The sequence below is a fragment of the Spermophilus citellus genome (genome assembly GCF_964194105.1).
Source record: "Spermophilus citellus genome assembly, chromosome: 1".
NCBI lineage: Eukaryota > Metazoa > Chordata > Mammalia > Rodentia > Sciuridae > Spermophilus > Spermophilus citellus.
In genome coordinates this window covers 86,708,920-86,735,878 of record NC_138182.1, presented here as the reverse complement: position 1 = coordinate 86,735,878, position 26,959 = coordinate 86,708,920, and the positions used below count along the sequence as shown (strand labels likewise).

The window sequence follows — 26,959 nt, the reverse complement described above, 5'->3', positions numbered from 1 at the left end:
CCACTTCCTCTAGCTATACCCCACACGCTTCCAGTTACCATTCAGTTCCATCAGGAATTAATTCACTGATTAGGTTAAGGCTATGCCCCAATCATTTCTCCTCCAAATCTTCTTGCATTGTCTCACACATGAGCTTCTGGGGCACACCTCACATCCAAACCATAACACCCATAGAACTCTAAAACACAAAGAATGAACTCCAATAGAAACTATGAACTTTAGTAACAATTGATATTGATTCATCAATTATAACAAAATGTACCACAATAATGCAATATAAATAGGGAAAATTGATAAGTGAGAAGGAGCATATGTAAACTCTCTACATTCTGCTCTATTTTTTCTGTAAGCTTAAAATTGCTCTAAAAATAAATCTATTGATTAAAAAAGGTTCAAACGTTTTGAATAGCTAGGCTTGGTGGCACATGGCTATAATTCCAGTGGCTTGGGAGGTTGAGGCAAGAAGATCACAAGTTAAAAGCCAGCCTCGGCAACTTAGTGAGGTTTTAAGCAACTCAGTGAGATCCTTTCTCTAAATAAAATGTTTTTAAAAGGGCTGGGGATGTGGTTCAGTGGTTAAGTGCCCCTGGGCTCAATCCCCAGTACCAAAAAAAAAAAAAAAGATAGGTCCAATAGATATTTCTCCAAAGAATATATATCAATAAAGATATGAAAAGATGATCCTTAAAGAAATTCAAATCAAAACCACAATGAGATATCACTTCATAGCCATGGGATGGCTATAACCAATGATAGAGAATATCAAGTATTAATGAAGATGGGGGAAATGTAAAACTCACAAACTGGGAGTGAGAATATAGAATAGTGCAATCACTTTGAAAAATAGTCTGGCTGCCCCTGAAATGGTTATAAATAGAGTTACCATGTGACCTGACAATTCTACTCCTAGGTATCTACCCAAGATAATGGAAGTCTGTGTCCAAGTGAAAGACTGCAGCTGAGCACTCATAGCAGAATTGTTCATAATGTTCACCAGTGGAAACCACTCAAATGTCTATGAACAGATGAATAGATAAGTAAATTGCATACCCATACAATGGAGTATTATTCAGAACTGAAACATGCCATGAGGTGGATGAACCATGAAAGCACTATGCCAAATGAAAGAAGTCACTAAAGACCACGTATCATACAATTCCATTTATGTGAAATGTCCAGAAGAGGCAAATCTATAGAGATAGAAAGCAGATTAGTGGTTCTGTCTGGGGGAGAAAATTGGAGGACAGAGTGAATGGATGGAGTTTGGGGAATAGGTTGAAATGTTCTGTTTTTCATTTTTTTGATAGTTATACAACTCTGTGAATATATTAAAAACCATATAATTATATGCTTTAAATGAGTGCCTTGTATAGTATATTAATTATATACCAATAAAGCTATTATATTTTTGAAACAAACATTTCAAAGGAACTATAAAGCCAGAGGGCCTCAGAATAAAGTCTCTTTTAATCAATCAATCAATTGATAACCAACAGAAAAATCTTGGCAAGCTGATAGTTAATTACTTTAGCCATTATGATCTAAGTTGTACATTTAAAGACTACTGATTCAAATATAGAAATTTTATTTGTTTATTTAGGTAAAATTTATTTTACCCAACAAGAAAATAAATATCTTATGATTTCCTAAAGGAAAAATGTTTAAGAAGCCAAGAAGGGCTGCTGGCCTCAAGAGCTAGAAAGAGGGCCAGAAAATACCTCTGATATCTGAAAATAAGAAGGACCCTAACGATAGGCATGGAATTGTCTATAACAGACAGTTCACAGACCCAAACAATCATGTCTGCAGAGAGTGGCCATATAACTAATATACCATCATCTACAATTGTTGAAATTAGCACAAGTCATAAGGTGATAAGAGGATCTATTGGCTAATATAAAATAAAGACAACAAAACAACAAGACTTTTGGCTATTCTAGATGAGGTAAAGGTATTCCAGACCTAGAAAACTAGAATTGACAGCATAGATTAAAAAAAAATCAACACCACCAAGAATCATTGTGTTTTGTTATTGTTTTGAAGCTATGATAGCTTAAAAGATATGTTATCTTAGGAAAATCCAGGTCCATCCAAGCAAAATCTATGTACACTAAGCAGCACTCTCATCTTTTTTGTCTCTTGTATGTGTTCATTTTATGAAGTCCCTTCAATGAGCAATTCTTCCTCCTCCTCCTCCTCCTCTTCTTCTTCTTCTTTGATATGGGGGATTGAACTCAGGAGCACTGAACCACTGAGCCACATCCCAAGCCCTGTTTTGTATTTTATTTAGAGATAGGGTCTCACTGAGCTGCTTAGTGCCTTGCCATTGCTGAGGCTAGCTTTGAACTCACAATCCTCCTGCCTCAGTCTCCTGAGCCACTGAAATTATAGCCATGTGCCACAGCGCCTGGCAATGAAAAATTCCTCTAGTTCTCAGAGTAAGCCTCCCATGGCAGAGTTGTAATGAATAGCAAGATCCAGCTCCCAGCCCCATAGAAGTCTAGCTTGCATGACTCAACCCTCAGAAACTCATTACTTCTGAATGAAATGAAAAATATCAAGTCAGGAAAGTGAAGAAATAGTGGTCAATACACTTGATGATTATCAATGTGATTTTAGCATTGCAGAGTCTGATAACTTCAGACAGGCTAAATAGTAATGGAATGTTTGAGAACTGATGCTACCCTATATTTTTTTAATCATATAGTCATTGAGAAATAGAACTTTATTAAGTAGTATGATTTTGCTTTGTTAAACTGTCTAAAATTGATTAGATTTCCACTCTGACCTTTTAAAGGCTTGTTAATCCTAACAACAGCATCGTATCATACTCATTGTTACTACAGGTATTCAAGTACATCGGAAATATAAAAATGTGACTTTTACCCAGGCCAGATAACCACACAAGACCAGATGGGAGAAAACTGGCTTGACATGGGCCGCCTGCTTTTTATTATTTAAGGAAGAGAATGTGCCCTGGAAATCAATACCAAGCCTTTCCTTATACATGACTATTTTTTTCTTGAATAGCAGAGAAACTTGCAGTTTTCAACCCAATATTCATTCATCCATTCATTCACCTAACGTTCCTGAAAACTCCCTGCAGCCAGGCACTGTGTGAGAGCTCAAGCTGTATGGTAAACCCTAACATTCAAAATCATTCCACTTCCCAGTTTTACCATTGGCATTACATATGCTAGGAAAAGCAAACCTACTTATTATTTTCTTTATCCTATGACTTTCTTACTCATCTTTACTCTTTTCCCAATAAATTCCCTGCCCTATATTTTAAATAAAATTAAAATATAACCATTTAATTGAAAATTATTGCCACAATACTTGTACTCTGTTCCAGAAGATCATTTTCCAGATTTCTTCTCAGTATGTAGGAGAAATGAATGGCCTATGGTAAAAATTGGGAATGCACCATGGGAGACTCCAAAATGGAACCATAAGGAAGAAATAGATTACACACTCACTAGTCCCTTCATTACAATCTGTCTGCAGAAGCTGACTAATTACTTAGGAGGGATAGTTTAGAGTTCCATACACTTGGCGTGAAGCTGGATTCGATGGCAACTCTTTCAATATATGACTTTGAAAAATAACTTATATATAATATGTCTAACTAAAAAGAACAAATTTAGGTCTTTCCATCTTCTAAAGTCTTCTTTAATTTCTTTCTTTAGCATTCTGTAGTTTTCATTGTAGAGGTCTTTCACCTCTTTCGTTAAGTTGATTCCTAAGTATTTTTTTTTTATGTTATTGTAAATGGGGTAGTTTCCTTTTCAGAGGGTCCTCTATATGTGTAACATGAATTGTAATGCATCCTGTTGTCATATGTAACAAATTAAGATTAAAAAAGAACAAATTAAAAAAAGAGAGATCTAATATTTAGATCTAATCTAAATATCTTCTAGCTAAACTTCTCCAGAAAATACAATGCCGAGTTCACAGGGCCAAAGGACAAAAGAATTCCAAGCCAAAAAACTGAAATAAAGGTTGGCCCAAGACCTGTGAAATCCCTGAGGCCTTAACCAAAGCAGATTCACAATGACCCTGGATGGACGCTCTCCAACCCTGGGCACATGATGTTTCCCTGAAGAAAAGAAATCACCAGACAGTAGAGCTCACAACATATAAGAATATTCAATGAGGGCTGGGGATATAGCTCAGTTGGTAGAGTGTTTGTCTTACATGCACAAGGCCCTGGGTTCAATCCCCAGCACCACAAAAAAAAAAAAAAAAAAAAGAATATTGAATGATGTGGAAAACTATTCCCAATTTATTACATGAAAAATTCATGACTCAAGTAGTACATACAGGATGTGCTGATATTCATGGGAAAAACTTGTGTGTGTATATGTGTAGGTTAAATATATATAATACAAAGCTATATAAAGAAAAGGAAGAGACTGGAAGCTTATATACCAGAGCTTATTTATTAGCCCAACATAGGTGATTATTTATTATTTTTGCTTGTTTTTCTATAATGAATATGTGTTTCTTTTGAAACAGGAAAAGGTATAAAAAGGGTTACAAAATTGAAGTGATTAGGCTATGATGCAGAAGAGACAGAAATATTTTTAGGACATATTTTATGAATTTCAGCATAGAACAGGTTTATATTTTTAAAGAAAAAACCCTCATACATAATTATGTGTGAAATAATTAACCTATAAAATGTTTAACACATTTTAAAAAGTACAACAAAATATGAAAACATTGACAAGTGGATTTCTATGATATATATTAATTTTTTTTAGTTGTAGGTGGACACAATATCTTCATTTTATTTATTTATTTTTATGTGGTGCTGAGGATTGAACCCAGTGCCCCTCGCATTCGAGGCAAGTGCTCTACCATTGAGTACAACCCCAGCCCTCCATCATATATTTATCTTGGCATGCAGAGTGCATGTGGGTTACATTACCTTTTCAATAATCTCATAGCATTCCTCCAGTCTTTGAATTCTGTTTTGTGAAACTGCACTAGCTTTTTTATACTCCTGCAACCAATCTTGGTACTCTGTCTCAGTTAAATCAGTATAGGCAATACAGAGAGTCCTCAGACCTGCAAGCAAGAACGTGATCAGCAACCAGCCATCAGGCACAAGTGGAGCATTAAGAAATAATATTCAAAAGCCTTTTAGATGTGCCTCACATGGACCTACCCAGTGTGCTCCTGGCCCCCTTTGCTGTCTTTCCTCTGCTCCTTCTTACTCACAGTAACATCCTTGCTGGTCCTTTTACTTTCAGAATCTTCCACCTTCTCTGGAAGCCACTTCATTTTCCCTTCCTTTCTTCAGTCTGGACCTAAATCACCCGATAAACAGTGCCCTGCATCCTTCCCTGCTTCCCTTTTCCTGTTTTTTCTTTGTAGAACTTGGAATCACCTGACATTATCCACTTGTGAATTCCTCAGGAGCTTAAGCTCCACTATTATCCTAGATGTTTGGGAGAGTATATGGCACTTAATAGATGTTCATTAATTACCTGCTGAATAAATGAATGAATGAACAAAGGTTCAAGTTTTCAGTTACTGTCAAATAATCTCCAAAACAACAGAAAATTAACTTAAATCCCATTTTGTGGGGATATTTAAATTTTTTTAAAACCATACTATAATACTTTGCCAAGGCTATCTTGGCATCTATATACTTTAGGATTCCCTACAAACTGACTCTACAGAACACAGAAGTTGTTTCTCTGTTTTGTGTTCAATTATAATAGAGCTCCCATATGGTTGTATGTGGTACAGTCTGCCTACAGCACTTCTATATTTTAATAGCAATAAAAGGTCCAATGTACGACTTTGAAAACTACATCCATACTTTCAGGATGGACATATGCTTGGCTATATGAAGCAGCAGCTTATAAACTAAAAGGACAAAGTTAGCCTCAGCTTGCCAATATTAGTAGCTTTACTCTTAAATGATATTTTATCTTGCTCTTCAAAGCCTTTGCCAAGCTTTAAGTGAATGTTGTCCTTGGTTGAAATTCATTCATGGAATTATATTTCCTTAAAAGATGATAAGTCAACATGAGAAAGACATTGAGAAAATGACAGAAAAATGTCAGTGACGTTGGCTTTTGAGTTATATGTAGAAATAATTAACTACAAAATGTATATAACACATATTGGAAAAGCCTGTGTTTTTCTCCATCTATGGGCCAAGTTCCTAATACAACCAGCTAAAAGGCAACACAGCTTACAGAAATAGATAATGATGAGCTAAACATAATGAAATACATAGTAAAAACACACATTTTACTGTTTGTTCATAAGCACAAAAGTATTACAAGGAGAAAAAGGGGGAAATAATAATGGTGTATTAGGATTCCCTGGAGAAACCATTTAATTTCAAGCAAGCAGAAGGCATTATAAAGTCACAAACATAAAAGAGCTCTGCATGCCACCTGTGTGCCCAACAAGCATCAGTGACATGCATTCAGATTATAATCTCAACCTTTAAGAACAACATTTTCAAAAGTAAATGGATTCTAAACAACCTCACTTACCTTCTGTGGCAAAAATTTCCAAATGTTTTAATGTGTCCTCCACAAATAGGGAATCTTTTGAAAGTCTCTCATAAATCACTGTGTCCTACAAAAAAATGATTCCCTGTAATTAACATCGAATATAAGATTTTAAGTCAACATTCTAAATAGTGCCTTATAATTTTATTGCTGAATCTAGTCGGTGTAAAGGAGTTTAAGCAGCCACAATTCCAGATGAGTTAAGAAATAAGTCTTAAAGAGCATCTCTCTTCACTTTGGATAAAACTAAGTCTGACCTACACATTGGGGAAGACAACAGGGAGAGTAATGAAAAAAAAATATCATTGCCTTACAAATCCTCAAATTTATCAAAGAAATTTCAATAATCTAAAAAAAAAACAAAACCTACCCGAAATAATGAGAAGAGTCAAATGCCACACTCTGCATGATTTGAATGCAAACTATTTCTCTAAACTTATAAAAGCAGCCCAAATGTGTGAGCTGCTACTCAAGCAGTAGTTAAGAGGAGGTTTATAGCACTAAACATTTACATTAGAAAAGAAGACTCCCAAATCAAGTTGTACTTTAGAAAGCTAGAATAAAGAAGAGAAAATGAAACAAAAATTAGACAAATTTATGGAAAAAATAGAGTAGAAATCAGTGAAATAGAAGGTAAGAAAGCTTTCAAGAAAAATCAATAAGGTTAAAAGCAGTTTCTTTGAGGAAAATCAATATATCTAGTAACTGTCTAGCCAGCCAATCAGGAAAAAGAGAGAAGATAAAAAATATCAAATTTACAGGTATGCCTGAACAAAATAGACCAATTTCTTGAAAGATGCAATCTGCCAAAACTCACACATGAAGAAATAGACAATCTGAATAGTCCTACATAAATTAAAGAAATTGAACCAATAATCAATCTTCCAAAAGAGAAACATGAATTAATTTACTGGTAAATTCTACCAATTACTTATGTTCTTTATGATCACTTAAAGAATATAAGCTGAGGGAATATTACCTCTAAAAAATTAAGTTTTTTTTTTAACCAAGGGAGATCAAATATTTAAGAAGACTTTTCACCAAAGAAATAAGTGGATGGTAGGCAAGACAGAGTTAACATATCAGGTTAGAGACTGTTATCCTCAGAAACACCTTCTTATAAGGTTGGCCCTTGGCTGGCATCTAGGAACTTGGCTGGTACACAATTCACTAAACTGATATAAACTTTCCCTTTGTGACTCCATGGAAATTGATTCCTCCAAACTCCACCTATGTCTTTCCCCTTAAGATCTGTCTGTGCATTCTTACTGTGCTACTATTATAAATCTTAGCCATGAGGAAACTATGTGATGAGTCTGATGATTCCTGCTAGTAAATCTCCATAGGAATGGTCTTGGAGAACCCCAATACAGATGACAAATAAACCCCAGAAAAGAAGCTCAGTATCCCATCACAGTATGTAAATGTAAATAAAAGCCCCAATGAAATAAACAATTAAAAATAAAAAGGCTATAATTAAAAAGACTAACAACACAAAGTATTGACAAGGATTGCTGGTAGGAGTGTAAGCACAGTTTGGTTAAACATATACCTGCCATGTGATCCCGTCATTTTACTCCTAGGTATATACATCCAATAAAAATAAAACCAATGAAACTTGCACACAAGTGCTGATAGGACTATTATTTGTAGTAGTCAAAACTGCAAACAAAATATCCACCAACAGGTGAATGGATAAACAGACTATGATACAGCCATCGAATGAAAATACCACTCAGCATCACAAAGAAGTGAACTACTGGTATGAGTTACAATGTGGACAAATCTCAGTATGATTAAGAATGCAAGAAGCCCAACAAACAGGCACACACACACATCCTTGTTTCATTTATGTAATATTTTAGTGAATGTAAATATATGGTGACAAAAAACAAATCAGGATCAAAACTTAACAATTTGTGCACTTTAAATATACAGTTTATTTTACTTCAGTAAACTTTAATCATACCTCAGAAAACTTATATGGTGGTAAATAAACATATAAATACTTTTTAAAAAAGGTTTACAAAGGTTAAAAGAAATTCATGACATGTACCAAATCCAAATTCTTTGAAATGAAACTGGGATCAAAATTCCTATGACAAATTCTTGGCACAAACAATCTTATTAGTTCTCAATAAAACAACCAAATGACAGCAAACATATCACTGACGTTAAGCTTAACAAGCATTCTGGTGTCTCACATCAGAACTCTGGCTGTGAAAAAGTTCTTTGGCCACCATGCAATGAAGTTTTAGTCTTGGATAATGCTGTTGACAACCAAAAGCAACAGCAGAGAGAAAACACCATTTAAAGATATTGTTAAGTTGTGAACAACTTTCTACAAGTTGGTGGAGCAGGGAGAGAAAGAGTTCATGTGAATTATGAATCCCAACACTTACTGCCCCTTTGCAGTATAGCCGAAGATGTCCTGCAGGAGTCCGTACAATTATCGACATCCTTTTTCTATTGCTAAAACGATATAAAAATTATCATTATTTTCTTTAGTACATAACACAACTAAAGTCAAAAGAATTCCATAGAGTCCCCAGCTGACAATTGATGAAAAAAATCAACATGTTTCTTCAATTGCCAGTCTCCATTTCCTTTTCTTTACCTAGTTCCTTAAACTAGGATCCTAACTGTAAATCTCCACAACTTTCTACTACTACTACTACTACTCAGAAGTTACTCTTCTTTTCTAACATGGAAATTCACTAGCACAGTATATATATAATATATATCACATGTGTAACATATTTATATCATATAAAATGATTATGATATATGTAATGAATGTAGACTTTATCATGTAACATATATTACGTGTATTATAATAAACGTAATATAGTTACTGTTATTAAACATATGTAAATTTTATTATATTAATGATACAAAATATGTACATATATTAAAATATATTTTATATGTGATATATTATATTATATATACATGCTATATATATTTTAATTTCTAATATTATATTATACAAGTACATAAAATAAAATAATCATTAAAAAACTTTGAAGGCAGAAAAGGAAATAATCAATAACATGAAGAGAGAGCCTACAGAATGGGAGAAAAATCTTTGCCATCTGCACCTCAGACCATTAATCTCCAGGATATATTAAAAAACTCAAAAAACTTAACACCAAAAAAACAAATAACCCAATCAAAAATGGGCAAAGGAACTAAATAGACCATTTCACAGAAGAAGAAATACAATTGGTCAACAAATGTATATATAAAAAAGTTCAACATCTCTGCAGTTAGAGTAGAAATTAAAACTACACTGAAATTTCATCTCACTCCAGTCAGAATGGCAATTATCAAGAATATAAGTAATAATAAATGTTGATGAGGATGTGGGGAAAAGGTACACTCATACACTGCTAATGGAACTGCAAATTGGTTCAACCACTATGGAAAGCAGTATGGAGATTCTTCAGAAAACTTGGAATGGTACCACCATTTGACCCAGTTATCCCACTCCTCCATATATACCCAGAAGACTTAAAGTCCGCATATTATAGTGATGCGGACACATCAATGTTTACAGCAGTTCAATTCACAAAAGCTAAGCTGTGGAACCAACCTAGATGCCCTTCAACAGAATGAATGGATAAAGAAAATGTGGTACATACACACAATGGAATATTATTCAGCCTGAAAGAGAAATAAAATTATGGCGTTTGCTGATAAATGTAACTGGAGTTTATCATGCTAAGTGAAATAAGTCAATACCCCAAACTAAAGGCCTAATGTTCTGCCTGATATGCAGATGTTGACTCACAATAGGCGGGGGAAGGGAGGAATGGAGGTTCACTGAATTGGAGGGGGGGGGAGTAACAGGAAGGGAGGGAGAATGAAAATGGGAAAAACAGTAGAATGAATCAGACATGACATTCCTATGTTCAAATATGAATACACAATTAGTGTATCATGTAAAACCACAATAAAGGGAAGTTATACTCTCTGTATGTATGATATTCTACTGTCATGTATAACTAAAATGAACAAATACAAAATTAAAAAAATAAATAAACTGATGAAGGAAGAACAAACCTGCCCTGGGCTTCATGTATGATTCCATCCTCACAACTCTTTGGTAGATCTTCCTGTCCCCATTTTGCTGCCCTACCCTCACTGTCAACTTGTAGTATCCCTAGGTTCTGACAGGGCCACTACAAGTTCACATGGTAGAGAATCTGCTGTTGAACTAAACTCAACCAAAAGACAGTGCATCTTGCTTTATACACAAATCAATAACACTCAATCTTCAGCTATACTTTAATACAAATAATAGAAGAGACAAAAACCAAAACTAACAACCAAGCCTCAAATAGAAACAGATAGAGGTGGGCCCCCAGGTCCCACCTGTGGTCATTTACTATTACAGCAAAAACAGAGAATTAACATAAAAGCTGTTGATACCACACCTACAAAGGAATCTCAGTCTAGATCACTCTAGCAAGCGAAGACTGTGTCCAGAAAAGGCCCACCCAGTACCTCCCAGACTCAACATAGAAATATGAAAAATTCAAGATAAACAACACCTCCTCAGGTTTATAATTCACCAGCAATTGACTCCAAAGATATTGAAGTGGATTAAATATCAGATGAAGAATTAAAAAGAATCATTATAAAAATAATCGATGGATTCCAAGAGACCAAAGAAAAACAACTGAATGAATTAAGGAAGTCAGTATAGGATATGAATGAGAAATTCCATAAAAAGATAGAAATATTGAAAAAGAACCAAACATAAACTTGGAAATTAAAGACAAAATAAATCAAATATATGTTCAGCTGAAAGTCTCTAAAAGTAATCCATTTTGAAGGCAGAATCTCAGAGTTGGACAACAAAATGGCTAGCCTTAATGGTTGAGTTTAGATCAACAGCAGAGTCTCTACCCTGTGAACTTGTAGTGGCCCTGTCGGTATCCAGGGATACCACAAGTTGACAGAGTAGGGCAGCAAAATGGGGACAGGAAGATCTATTTGAAAGAGTTGTGAGGATGGAATAATACATGAAGCCCAGGGCAGGTTTCTTCTTCCTTCACCAGTTTCCAGGATGAGCGCAAACTAAAAGAGTTCATGACAACTGAACCAGCTCTATAGAACTTACTTATTGAAATACTCTACACAGAAGAAATTTACAAAAAACCCCTCAGAGTTCATAAATGAAAAAAATCTCATTTTAAGAGTAGCTAAGTAAATGAGAAACAGGACAAAATTAAACATTATAAATAAATCAAAATGGCAGGAATTAATAAACATCTCAGGAATTAATAAACATCTTTGAATGTAAATGGTCTCAACTCTCCAACTAAAAGACATAGGCTAACAGAATGAGTTTAAAAAGCAATCCTCAACAATATGCTATTTGTAAGAAATTCACCTTATAGGCAAAGACAGCCACATGATGAAAGTAAAAGGATGGAAATTGATGTATCATGCAAATGGAGCTCTAAAATAGGGAGGAGTAGCTACTCTCTTATCTTACAAAGTAGACTACAAACCAAAATTAATCAAAAGAGACAAAGGAGGTCACTTCATACTGGTAAAGAAAAATACTGGTAAAGAGAAAAATACAAGAAGAAATAGCAATAGTAAATATTTATGCCCCAAATATGGTTGCAATTACATAAAATAGACACTACTCAAATTGAAGTCTCATGCCCCAGCATAATAATACTGAATGATTTCAACACATCTCTATCACTATTAGATCATACAGACATATATTTAGTAAAGACTCTTTAGACCTGAAAAATATTATAAATCAAATGCACTTAGCAGACAGCTATAGAATATTTCATCAAACAGATGAATATACTCTTATCAGTGACTCATGTAACCTTCTCCACAACAAACCATATATAGGCCACAAAGCAGCTCTTAGTAAATACAAAATATAATTCTTTGCATCTTATCAGATCATAATGGATTGAAATTAGAAATCAACATGACAAACTGTACAGAAACTATGTAAATTTGTGGAGATTGAACAATACACTTTTGAATGATGAATAGGTGATAAAAGAAATTAAGGGAGAAATTTAAAAATTCTTAGATTCAAATGATGATAGTGACACAACATATTAGAACCTCTGGGACACTATAAAGGCAGTTCTAAGAGGACAGTTTATATGTGTATGTTCCTACATAAGAAAATCAGAAAGATCCCAAATGAACAACCTAATGATGCATCTCAAAGTCCATGAAAAAGGATAATAAACCAATTCCAAAACCAGTAGGAAGAAGGAAATAGTTAATATCAGAGCAGAGATCAATCAAATTGAGAATAAAAAAAAATACAGAAGACCAATGAAACAAGAGTTGGTTCTTTGAAAAGATAAACAGTATTGATAAGCCCATAACCATACTAACCAAAAGAAGAAGAAAGAAAACACAAATTAATAAAATTAGAGATGAAAAGGGAGGGATTACCAATTACAGAATCCAGTGGATCATTAGGAAATATTTTGAAAACTTATACTCCAATAAGCTGGAAAACCTAGAATAAACAGATACATTTCTGGACAAATACAATCTATGAAAACTGAATCAAAAAGACAGAGAAAACCTAAAGAAACCAACAACTAGCAATAAATGGGAGAAAATCTTTGCTAGCTACTCTTCTATCAGAGAAATAATATCTAGAATATATAAAGAATTCAAAAAACTTAACAGTAGTCAGAATGGCAATGATCAAGAACACAAACAACAACAAATGCTGGTGAGGTTGTGGGAAAAAAGGAACACTCAGACATTTTTGATGGGACTGTGAACTAGCCCAACCACTCTGGAAAGCAATATGGAGATTCCTCAAAAAAATAGGAATGCATCGAATATACGACCTTACTACCCCACTCCTGGGTATTTTCTCAAAACATCTAAAATCAGTGTACTACACTGACACAGCCACATCAATGTTTATAGCAGAAAAATTCATAATAGCTAAATTATGGATGCCCACTAACAGATGAATGGATTAAGAAATTGTGTATAATAGAGTTCTACTCAACCATTAAAAAGAATGAAATTATGGCATTAGCCAGTATATGGATGGAAATGGAGAATGTCATGCTAGGAGAAATTAGCCAAACTCAGAAACTCAAAAGTTTAATATTTTCTCTCATATGCAGAAGCTAGAGTAAAAGAAGTGAAAGGATGAGAGAAGGATAAAAGAGCATAAATAACCAACCATAAATTAATAGGCCAATGAAAGGAAGTCTAGTAGAGTAGAGGAAAGACAATGGGAGAGGGGAGGGAAAATGGGAAGGAAAAAGAGGGGGATCATGAAGTAAAATCAATTTCCGTGTATGTATGTGTTTGTTGGGATGAACCTGACTACTATTTATAACTATAAAGCTCTAATACTAATTAAAAAAGGATATATAAAGCAAATTTCAAAAATCTCACATTTCAAAAAAATGTTAAAAGAAGTACAAATATTTAAGCCATGGAGTTAATATACTATAATTAATCAAAGTTATGGAAAATAAAAATAAAAATAAAAAAAGATTTTGGAAAAAGCTCTCAAGGTGTGTGTGAGGGGAAGTTGATGACAACTTTGCTAAGTCTTAAAAACTTGTTAAATTTCTTTTGGTTTTTTAAAAATGTCATTAGGAAACAAGTCTTTAAAAATATGATATAAACAGAATCATCCAACTTTGAGAAGAGTTAATGAGTAACTTCATTATTTCCTTTCTTAAATTTTCAGTTTCTACATTAGAATGCTCAAAGAGTTCAAGAGATATGATTTCATAGGTCTTGCAGAAAAGTTCAATAAAATTAGTATTAGCATCACCATCCTCACAATGTACTCTGGGGAATTAGCTGTTGGTGCTAGAACAACAACCCACTGAAGTGTAAGAAGCAGGAAGGACTTGAATGCACATCACTGCCCTTTAAAAAGAAAAAAAAATGAATTAATTTACTGTCTACTTTTAAAGAAACATGTTGGGTTTTTGAAAATAATTTCCAACATCCATCCTTCCACTAATTATTCACTGAGTATTTCCTGGACAGCAGACCCTACAGAAGGTGATGATTGCCCTTGGGAGCTATTGTCTAGTCAGTGAGATGGTAAAATTATAACAGATCCAAAATCGCAATTCTGACCTTGGCAGTGCTATCAAAGGAAGGTATTTGACTCTGTGTACAATTTAATAAGGGGGAATTTGGCCTAATGAGTTCTTTGCAAAAACCAAGAACTGAGCTAAGATTTCCACATAAAGGCTAACAAGACTTTCATGATTCTGTTTTGAAATTTTGATTCACATTACCAAATCTCAATTGGAAAAGTTGTGGAAACTGACTTTGAAAATACATGAACTGTATGAGAAGAGAGCTTACCTAGAGAACTCCAGGATGTTAAGGATTTCAAAAGTGTGTGTTTCTGTCATCTACAGGAAGATAAAAAAAAAATTCTTAGAGGAAAAACACATTCATCTTATAAAATAATCCATAGCCCCAGTCACAAATGTTTTACTCTCCAAATACACATCTTTTTCAAAATATAAATTTTCTTGCAATTCTAATGAGATGAAGAGCATTGTTTGCAACATGGGAAGTATTACCATGAACGTTTCTAAGGACACCAAATTAGGACAAAAGCACCTCATTTTTCAATCTAAAATTAGCACTAGTATAAACATTTTATAAATACTTTCTAGAGGGCAGGGACACACATACACACGTAGTATAAGAGACAATCATCAGACAATAATGGAAAAATAAATCTTTTCAATAAATTGCAAAGAGCAAATGAAAACATTATTAATTAATTTGAAGAGATGGACAACAGTAAGAGGTGACAGGATATATATAAAGGTCTATAGCAATGATGCTTTCTTTTCTAAGTTTTTCAGTTACAGTCTCTTGAGTTCTAATAGCTAAGATCAATTTATCTTTGAATCTACCAATTCCCAGCATCATCAATAAGGCAGTGATGTGTGGCAGAATTTCAAAGTTGTCCGTGTGCCAGGTACTCTAGATATAATGATTAATTAATTTTTTACCAAAGTTGCAAACACCCCTAACCATCCCATTATCACTAGGGGAAATATCAGCATGTCGGCTACTATGTTTGCATTATTTCAATTTTCTCCCACAATATCAAAGACTCTTGGTGAATAATTATCAAACAGAAAAAGGATATATATATATATATATATATATATATATATATATATAGTATATAAATGTATATATATACACAAAAAAAAATAAAATGAAAAAATCAATATACTAACAGAATTCACAAAAATATTTAAACAATGTGAATTTCACATAGAAAATCATAGTACATGTCTCAAAGTTATGATGATTTTAACTCTTTGGAATAACTCACTTAAATTGTGTACTTTCTATGTGCCAGACACTAATCCCAATCACTCTCTATGTATTAACTCATCTAATCTTCACAAACCCTGCGTAAACACACAATAATAAAACAAGACACACTTAGAGAAGTGAAAGAAGGTCCCTGAGGACAATGTTTGGAAAGGGGTGAGATAAAGAGGGAATCCCAGAACCTTCAGGGTTCCTACTCTGAACCCTGGTACACCTGTACTTCTATTGAAAATCAGGAGTCTGTAAAACATTCAAAAGTATTCAGTGTCCTACTCACAACTTCTATGGTGACAGAATAAGGTGTTCTTGTGGTGAAAACAAAGCCAAGATTTTTTGCTCCTTTCACTAAAGCAGCTTCATCTGTCAATAAATAGTCCATATTAATAGGCATCAAGCAATATTCATGCCAATTTAATTTAATACAGATTTGCATTCTGCAATACTAAAATCCTTTGACATATTTTAAAGTTGACTTTTTTGATCCAAGTGTATTTATCTGTCCTTCTAGGTACTAGTGCTCATGAAGAAGAAATCTGGTTAAATAGGACCTTTTTCTGGATTAAGATGAATTTACCCAGCTAACAGCACTACTACACATAATGATTTTACTTGTTCTCAATGACATTAATAGTACCCTCATAAAATATTGCAGGGCCTTAAATTCACCTCTGTTTTATTCCTGATTATGACCAAAACACTTCTCAGCTCTCCAGGCCCAAGAGCCCATCTTGGCCTCTTTACAACAATCTTTGAAATGAGAGACCAGGAGCCCCAGGGTTGTAGAATGGCTCTGAGCTGCTCTGCTCTGTGTATCCCCACTAGTGAGAATTTCAGGGAAAGAAAGAGGTAGGAATAATGGATATCAGCAGCAGCAGCAACTTCTCCTGAAGCCTCATTACCCACTAGGCACAATGAGGTGCACACTTTCTTTGCACATGACACCTACCTGGGGAGGAAGCCTGGTAAAGTATATCATTTCCACATCTCTCAGGAATAACTGTATGGCACACACATAAGAGGGTAAGGAATTCCTTAATGTATTCTGATGAGGGCTAGAAAAAGATGCAGAGATAATGAGTCTCCTAAATGCCAGCAATGTGGAAATTATACAGAATCTGCAATTTTGTACCAACTGAGGTATGGTGCCTGAGGTTTAAACCTCAGGAACACACAAGCCAGGCCCCAGCCAAGAAACATCATGGATTCAAAACGTGTTTGTGGGTGGCTACCAAGTCAGGAACAGTGGAGGAGGCTAGGGAGACAGCAGAATGGCCCTGCCCTCTTAGAGCTTCTGTCCTCCTGGAGGAGAGAGAATTTCTCGAAGCTGGAGGGAAAAAAACAGGGCTTGTGACAGAAAAAGAGGAGTCTATTTCAGATAGGTGGCCAGGGAATCTCAGGAGACAGTTAAATTAATATCCAAACAAAAAAGGTTTATTCACTGTTTGTATAGTTGTCACTTGTGGTGGCCTGTACCTGACATAGGACACAGCAAGTTCAGAGGACCTGAAGCAGAAAGCAGCTTTGTGTGATTGTGGTGCCTCCAGACAAGTGTGACCTTTAGCACCTTGAGCAAAAGACGGTGCCAAAGAATGAGGTTGGAGAGAAGACCATGGTTATGAGTTTGGATTTTATCCTTAGTGCAGTGCCAGTACTCAGAGGGTATTTAAGCAAAGAAAAAACAGGTATGGATGTATACTTTAAAAGATCACTTTTTTTTAATAGAAGATCAAGATTTCAAATCTAGTATATCAGTATGTTGGAATAATGAAGATATTGATGGCATGCAATACAATGAAGATAGTTGAAAAATAGATAACTACATAGTAAAAGGTGTTGTATGATGTTTAAATGCACACACAATAAAGTCAGTGTTTAGCTCATTATATTGGTGCAAAAAATCCCTTTGCACCAGAAATTCTTGGTTGGTAGATCATTTTTTTCCAAGACTTTCTTCTACTGGGTTCAGAAAATTATATTTCTTTTAGGAAATTACATGTAAGTTTTAAAGTTATACAGTATTATCATGTCCATTTTGAAGGGAAAATAGCAGACTTACATGACCATCCTCAAGGTTCTCCAATAATTTAGGGTCATTAAATTCACAGAAAGATGCTGGACTATGAGGAAGAATACAGAAGATTACTTTTGACCAGGAGTCTCTAATGGCACCAGCCAATACTCAAAAGGAGAAGGATCCACACAGAGTCTATAGAGCTGTAGTAAATATCTAAAATTCAGTTAAATGATACATCTTCCCAGACATCAAGTGCAAAATGGCATTAGAAATACCTACACTTGTACTGAAAACTGTATGCAAGTTGAGCATCCCTAATTAAAAAATCTAGAATCTGAAATGCTATAAAATCCAAAATTTTTTGACAACCAATGTGATAAAACAAATGGAAAATTCCAAACCATGAAACCTTTCTTCATGAACAAAATTATCAAAAATATTGCATAAAAATTACTATTAAGCCTGTCATGGTGGCACACACCTGTAATGCCAGCAATTTAGGTGGCTGAGGCAGGAGGATTGCAACTTTGAGGCCAGCTTCAACAATTTAGTGAGGCCCGAAGCAATTATGCAAGAACCTGTCTCAAAATAAAAAATAAAAAGGGCTTGTGATGTAGCTCAGTGTTTAAGTGCCCCTGGGTTAAATCCCCAGTACTGGAAAAAATATATATATTTAAGAGGATTAATTTCTAGTGTTTTATTTCCATAGTAGGGTGACAATAGCTAACAATCATTTATTGTATATTTCAAAATAGCTAAAAGAATATTTTGAACATTCTCAGCACACACCCACAAAATAAATGAAATGATGGTTATATAAATTACTTTGATTTGATCAATGCACATTGTACACAGGTTTGAAAATATCACACTATACCCCATAAACATGTATAATTATTATGTGTCAATTTAAATCTAAAAATCTGTACAAAATAACCTTCAGGCTATGTGTATTAAGTTGTATATAGATATCTCATTACATATACTCAAATATTGAAAAACATCCAAAATCCCAAACATTCCTGGTCCCAAGCATTTCAGGAAAGGGATACTCAATCTGTTAGTTAAAAATAATTTGAAACAAAGTAACTTCAAAAGCAGTAAATTAAAGGATAAATTCTAAGTTTTTTGAATATGATATGGGAGAGATCTACCCAGGGAGCTTTCTGGAAGCTGCCATTTGAGGTCTGGACAAGAGGAAGGTGATACAAATCAATACTCTAGTATTCATAAAAGTTGACTTCAGGGAAAAGGAACAAAGGCAAAGTAGGAAAGAAAAATGTTCATACCTGAGGTTTTCATTACCATCGTCAGTATTGTCTGAATGATTTCTAAGAGAAAATGAAGGAAGAAATACACATGTTACAAGATTATCGATATAAAACTCTTCAAAAATTCCAATCATGTATGAAAGCAAATATAAAGCATATTTTTAAACAACCACAAGCTTTCATTCAGGCTCTATTAAGTTTCAATATCATTCAGATACAACTATACTATTAGAAATTCAGATAAGTCTTAGAATAAATAAAAGCTAACTCATTTTAAGAAAAAAATGATAGGAAGAAAATAGTGGGTAACAGCCTCCTGCATAATTCATGCCCCCTGCTTGGATATACACAATGGAATATTACTCAGCATTAAAAGAGAATAAAATCATGGCATTTGCAGATAAATGGATGGAGCTGGAGAAAATCATGCTAAGTGAAGTAAGCCAATCCCAAAAAACCAAAGGCCAAATGTTTTCTCTGATAAGTGTATGCTGATCCATTAATGGGGGTAGGGAGGGAGCATGGGAGGAAAGGAGGAACTTTGAAGGGCAAAGGGGAGGGAAAGGAAGGGAGAGGATATGGCGTAGGAAAGATGGTGGAATGAGATGGACATCATTACCCTAGGTAACATGTATGAAGACACGAATGGTGTGACTCTACTTTGTATACAACCAGAGATATGAAAAATTGTGCTCCACTTGTGTACTATGAATCCAAATGCATTCTGCTGTCATGTATAACAAATTAGAACAAATAAATTAAAAAATAAAAAAAATAGTTGTTGAGCTGCTGGAAGATGAATTGGATCCCAAAAAAGAGAAAATGGTCAGCAGGAGTGGAGGAATATTGTGAGTTTTTGTTTGTTTTTGTTATTTGTTTCTGTTTGGGGTTTTTTGTGGTTTTACTGTTTGTTTTAGAAAAATTACAGTTTTTTTGTTTTTTTTAAGTGGAGTATTCTACAACAATTCAGGGCATGCCTGGCTGCTTAGTGGGGGAGGGGAAACCCCTTTTCAGAGTGCTGAAGGCAAAATGGCAAAGGGAGGGAGGGGACCATACAGATCACAAGAATTTTTTACATCACCATCATATAGATATGCTGTTTGAACATAAAGGAGATTTAAATGCAGTGCAACAAACTGGGGTGACTCAGGATCAGAGCTGCTGGAGAAAAATGAGAACTGGAGAAAGTGAGAGCTGGGACCAGGATCCATCTTAAAAGGGCAAAATTGTACACAGAAGAGCAGGGATCACCACACTCTTTTGTGTTGTAACTTTTTCTACGCTGTTTTCAACATCCACAAGATCCAACATAGACTCCATGAGTCTCCATCTTTTTTTTTTCTTTCTTTTTTTTCTTCTTTCTCACTGGAAAGGTAGGTTCCCAGCCCAAAAATCAGTCCAGGAACAGGTCTGTGGAAGAGCCCTACTGGGAGTTCTGACTAAAAGGCTGAATCATTGGATGGCCTGGTGCCAGACAAATCCTAAACACAGAAGCCACAGTCTGGCAGTTTGGAAGGTTCAGAGTTTTTGAGGGGGAAATCTATCAGAAACACATTTGCTACTCAGGCCTCTCAGGCAGACAGCAAGAGCTGCTGTCAAGCCAGGGCTGCAGGCATGCACCTGCAAACCAATTCATAGTGTGGGATTTTTAGAACTGCCTACCATGGGATATCTACTACAGCTATGGAGTTTAATAGTCCAGCCCAGGCAATACACCGCAGTCCATCTCCTAGGACTGACCCTTGGAGACTCTCAGACCCATTCTAATGCCCTGTAGCAATAAAGAAAAGCAAGCTCCAATTGTAAAAAATTATCATGGGGTTAACAAGGTCTTATCAGCAAGTGAGTACACCTGCTGGGATTCACAGACTCTCTGGGTCACCCAAGGTCCCATCTTTTCTCCAGTTGATGGCAGGGGGCTCCCATTTAAACTGGGCAGGTGAATCTTTCAGACCAGCAGAACCACTAGCACCAAAAAGAGAAGGAATAGTTATTTTTCAGTTAGTCCCTGGGACAAGGTGTTTACTCAGAACACAAACTGCTCTTCCATCCTGGGAAAGAGCAGGCAACAAGGTTGAAGACACTCAAAAGTTGCCATCCAACAATCCTACCGGCTTTTAGATGATCCATTAAAGCTCTGTAACCACATGAGCTCATACCAAAGGCAGACAAATGGACACCAGCATAGAAAAATGCAAGAACTTGAGTGCAGGGAAGCCTTTGAATCAAAAGTCTGATGTAGAAAGATCTAATAATCTAAGATCTAATAATAAACATACAGGTGAGTCACTCTGAGGTTCCACTATAACCTTCTATATCTACAACACCTCCCGATAGCAGACAGTCCAAATCAGGAGGTCTCACTAAGAACTATCTTTATCTCAGGAACATCAGCAAGGAATAAATTTTGATTCCTTGCTGTTAGTCTTTATTAGACTGGTATCATTTTATGTATTAATTTAATGGATTCCCTGACTCTATTGGAAATTGTATTACTTAATCCATAATCTTATGCATTTTTATTGATAATGTAATAATGTGTTAATTGGACAGATCCATACTACCAGGATTTTTTTGTTGGTTTGTTTATTTTTTGTACCAGGGTTTGAACCCAGGGGCACTTAACCACTGTGCTACATCCCCAGCCCTTTTTAATTTTTGAGCCAGGATCTTACTAAGTTGCTTAGGGCCTCACTAAGTTGCTGAGGCTGGCCTTGAACTCACCATCCTCCTGCCTTAGCTTCTGGGGTCACTGGGATTACAGGTGTGAGCAACAGTGCCTGATTGTTTTTTATTTTTAATTATACTCTACTCATTTTTTCTTTTTCTCTCCTTTCTATTACCTCTCTTACCTACCCTCTTTCCCCACTTCTTCTTTTTCTTTTTTTTTAAATTTCTTCTGCTGTTGTTACATGATAATTGATTGTATTTTGCTTAATTTTGGCACAAGGCCTCTGAGCTGCATCCCCAAATCCCTTTGCTTTTAGTGTTGAGAAATATTCCATTCAAGGAGAGTTTTCCTAGGTAGCTGGAATGGTCCTTTGCCTTGTAATCAAACTGCCTTGGCCCTCTGGACAGCTAGGGTTCCAGAGGGGTGTCTTTACCCATGGCTTTTTTTTTTAATTTATGTAAAATTTTGTACTAATTGAACCTATTCATTTTGTTTCTCTTCTTACTCACTTCAACATTTATCTTATACTGTCACCCTTTCTTTTCTCTCTCATCACTTCTCCATTTTTTGCCTCTATCCTTGTACTTTCCATACCTGACTTATTTTCAAATTTTGTGTTTTTTTGTTCATGTATATGAATGTATGTTATTTTTATTTTTTGAGGGTGTGTTGGGATGGGTTCTGCTTTTGGGTCAGGTTTTTCTTCTGTTGGTTTAGTTCTTTAGTTTTTCTGTTTTTGTTTTGTTTTAGTTTTTTGATTCTTCATATTTTTGAATTTACTTATTTTGTACACTGCTTTGTTCTCTATATTCTAGTTTTCCTTTTTTGTTAGTTTAACATCAGTGATTTGGGGTGTTTACTTTTTAATGGGAGGTTGCTTGTCATTATTTTTTCTGGGTAAAAAAGTATTAATTAAATTTATATAATACATTTTACATCTGTTTTCTACACTGACAGCCTCTCTTTCTTCATCTACTCACATTTTCTGCCTTTCTTCCTTCCCCCTTCCTATTATTTTTCTCTGTTTCTCCTTTCTTTTTCCTTTTATCCAGTCACTTTTTTTCTCTTTCATTTTCATGCCCTATGTAGTATAATAACAATTCCATTTATTTAATAAAATTCTTTCAACCTATTAGCATACTATCCCCCATCCTCCCACTTTAGATGTAGTGGAGTTATAGAAAACTCTTTAACAAGTTTAAAGACTTAGTAGTAGATGATTTGCTCTTTTGTATTTGCAATTACAGGTAATAGTAAGCTCCCCATATGTGTGGAAAGTGATGGATCAAAATACTGAAAACATATTGACTGGACTCTTGGAACACCCAGTAAAGTGAAAGCAGCCTACTGGAGAATATTCCATTCAAGGAGAGTGGCAAATCTCAACACAGAAATACAGAAAACATGGGAAAGCAAGGAAATAAAATGCCTCCAAAAGTCTTTAACCCCCAAACATCTGAATCATCATTGAAATGAATGAAATGCCAAAGAATTTTAAAATTTGGTGAATAGAATGGTCAAGGAAAAAGAAGATTCAAGAAATGAACTAAGAGATAATATAGGTTATCATATGGAAAATCATTTCAATAAAGACATAGATAGTCTGAAATAAAACAAATAGGTATGCTAAAAATAAAATAATAAATCAAATTAGATTAGATCATACAGGAGACAGATTTTCGGGCCTCAAAGGAAAGGTATATAATCTTTAAAATTTGTCAATAAAAGTGATAAGAGATCATGACGAGGATATTCAGGATTAGACAGCATGAGCAGATCAGATATGAGAATCACCAGCACTGAGGAAGGAAGCAAGATCCAACTAAGGGTGTGCAAAGCCTTTTCGGTGAAATAATTTCCGGAAAGATTCCAAATCTTGGAAATGACATGGCTTTGGAAACCCCAAATAGACAAAATCAAAAATAATCCTAAAACACATTATAATTAAAATGTCTAATATAAAGAACAAGAAGAGAATTTTTAAAGCTTCAAAAGGAAACCAGCATGTTTTAGTCAGCTTTTTCACTGTTTTAAGCAAAAAGCCTGACAAGAACAATTAAAGGAGCAAAAGTTTATTTGGGAGCTCACAATTTCAGAGGTCTCAGTGCATAAATGACTAATTCCATTGCTCTGGACTCAAGGCAAGGCAAAACATCACGGTGGAAGAGTGTGGTAGAGGAAAGTGGCTCAGGATATCACACCAGGAAGACTCCACTTGCCAAGGACAAAATATATATGCTAATGTCATGCCCCCAGTGACCTACCTCCTCCACTCACACCCTACCTGTGTTCAGTTACTAATCAGTTAATCCCTAGCAGGGGATTAATTCACTGATTTGATTAACTTTCATGACTCAATCATTTCATCTCTAAACATTCTTGCATTGTCACACACATGAACTTTTGGGGAGACACCTCAGATGTGAACCATAACACAGTAGGTTGCATTTAGAGGCAAACAATGGGAATTAGCACTGATCTCTTGGCCCAGATTTTAAAAGGCAGGAGAGTTTGAATAACATATCACAAGTTTTGAAAGATAATGATTGCCAACCAAGACTGCTTTATTCAGTAAAGCTATCCTTTGGATTTGATGAAATAACTACCTTTCATGAAAGCAGAAAATAAAAGAATTCATGACTACTAAATCAACTTTACAGCAAAGATACATTTCATGCAAAGGAAATGCAAAACTAACTCAAAGAAAGCAAATAAGTGAATCTTAGTAAAAGAAGACCTTAGTAAAGGGAAGCTTGAATAAAACATTTAAATAAAGATGACAAGAAGTAATAATCACCTCTCTATAACAACTGAATGTAAATGTCCTCAAGTCTTTAATTAAAGACATAGATTGACAGAAGAGATTAAAAAACAGGACTAAACCATATTTTGAGAGACTCACCTGCCAGGCAAAGACACCCACAGGATGAAAGTGAAAGGTTAAAGAAAGATATACCATGCAAATAGAGACTAAAAACAAGTGAGACTCTCATATCTGACAAAGTAGACTTAAAGTTAAACTTAATCAGAAGAGACAAGGAAGTTTGTTCCATCCAACAAAAGAATATAAGGATTATAAATATTCATGTCCCAAATGCTGGTGCATCTACACACACACACACACACACACACACACACTCACACACACAAAATTACTATCAATCAACTGGACCTAACAAACATCTATAAAATATTTCACTGAAATGAATTCACTTCATCTCAGCATCAAATGGAATCTGCATCAAATGGGGCCCATGTCTTAGGACACAAAACAACATTTAGCAAATAGAAAAAATAGAGATAATTCTTGCACTTTATCAGATCATAATGGAATTAAATTAGAAATTGATAACAAGATAAAAACAGAAACAATTTTAACACATGGAGATTGAGTAATACACATTTGAATGAGGAATGGATTGGAGAAAAAAATCAGGGCAGAAACAAAGTTCTTGGAAACAAACAAGAACAGGTATACAACATAGCAAAATCTCTGGGACAATATGAAGGCAGTTCTAAAAGGAAAGTTGAATCACTACACTAAAATTAAAACATGCAGGTATAGAAAACATAAACAGACTCATATCAAGCAATGATATTGTTTTAGCCAGATTTTCATCACTGTGAACAACAGACCTGACAAGAACAACATAGAGGAGGAAAGCTTATTTAGGGCTCACAGTTTCAGAGGTCTCAGTTCTTGTTCCAAGGTGAGGCAGAACTTCAATGCAGAAGAACATGTGAAGGGGATAGGAAAGGTAGCAGAATACAACAATTACTAATAGGGCATTATGTAAAATTGTGGATGTGTAACCGACGTGTTTCTGCAATCTGCATTTGGGGTAAAATTGGGGGTTCATAACCCACTTCAATCTAATGTATGAAATATGATATGTCAAGAGCTTTGTAATGTTGTGAACAACCAATAAAAAAATAATAATAAAATTTAAAAAAAAAAGAAGAACATGTGAGAGGAAAGCAGCTGAAAACATGGCAAGACAGAAGCAAAGAAAGACCTCTGCTCTCTAAGGACAAAATGTAAACCCCAAAGCCACACCTTGTCTCTTCCAGCCACACTCTACATGCCTATAGTTATTGCCCTATTAATCCACAGCAATGGATTAATGCACTGGTTAGGGTAAAGCTCTCATAACCCAATCATTTCACCTCTAAACTTTCTTTTTTAAATTTTTTTTTTATTTGTAGATGGACACAATACCTTTGTTTTATTTTTATATGGTGCTAAGGATCAAATCAGTACCTTCCACATGCAAAGCGAGCACTCTACCACTAAGCTACAACCCCAGCCCTCACCTCTTAAGCTTTCTTGCATTATCTTACACATGATCTTTGGGGAGACACATCATATCTAAACCACAGAAAACAGCAACAAATAAAAGCCCAGGACCAGATGGATTCTCAACTGAGTTCTACCAAACCTTCAAAGAAGAACTAACAACAATCCTCCTCAAATTATTTCATGAAATAGGAAGGGAGGGAACATTCCCAAATTTATTCTATGAAGCCAGTATCACCCTGATACCAAAACCAGACAGACACATAAGAAAGAAAGCTAAAGATCAACATCTCTGATGAACAGACACAAAATTCCTTCATAAAATATTGGCAAACTGAATTCAAAAACACATTAAGCATAAAGTACACCATGACCAACTGAGTTTTATCCCGGGGATGCAAGATTGTTTTAATATACAGAAATAAATAAATGTAATTAATCACATAAACAGAATTAAGAACAAAAACACAAGATCATCTCAATAATGCAGAAAAAGCCTTTGACAAAATCCAGCACCCATTTATGTTTAAAATGCTGGAGAAACCAGAGATAGAAGAAACTTTCTCAACCTTATAAAGGCTATATGAAAAAACCAAAGGCCAACATCATACTGAATGGAGAAATAAATGAAAATATTTCCTCTAAATTCAGGAAAAAGACAAGAATGTTCATTCTCACCACTTCTATTCGATATTTTTAAAACTCTAGCCAGAGCAATCAGGTAAGAAAAGAAAATTAAAGGGATGTAAATATGAAAAGAAGAAGCTAAATTATCTGTTTGCTGATGACATGATCCTATTCCTA

The 26,959-nt window shown here is 34.9% G+C and overlaps 1 protein-coding gene across 1 annotated transcript in view; it reads right to left on the bottom strand.

The window, feature by feature from the left end:
• LOC308649628 (phospholipid-transporting ATPase IB-like) overlaps positions 1-26,959 on the bottom strand; it is a 115,007-nt gene that overhangs the window by 83,118 nt on the left and 4,930 nt on the right. Inside the window, exons 4-11 of the mRNA XM_081295331.1 lie at positions 19,206-19,247; positions 17,959-18,019; positions 16,849-16,954; positions 16,180-16,262; positions 14,904-14,953; positions 8,942-9,011; positions 6,522-6,606; positions 4,934-5,073 (exon numbers count right to left, since the gene is read on the bottom strand). Coding sequence (XP_081151457.1) covers positions 4,934-5,073; positions 6,522-6,606; positions 8,942-9,011; positions 14,904-14,953; positions 16,180-16,262; positions 16,849-16,954; positions 17,959-18,019; positions 19,206-19,247 — 637 coding nt within the window. The remainder of the gene's footprint in view (positions 1-4,933; positions 5,074-6,521; positions 6,607-8,941; positions 9,012-14,903; positions 14,954-16,179; positions 16,263-16,848; positions 16,955-17,958; positions 18,020-19,205; positions 19,248-26,959) is intronic.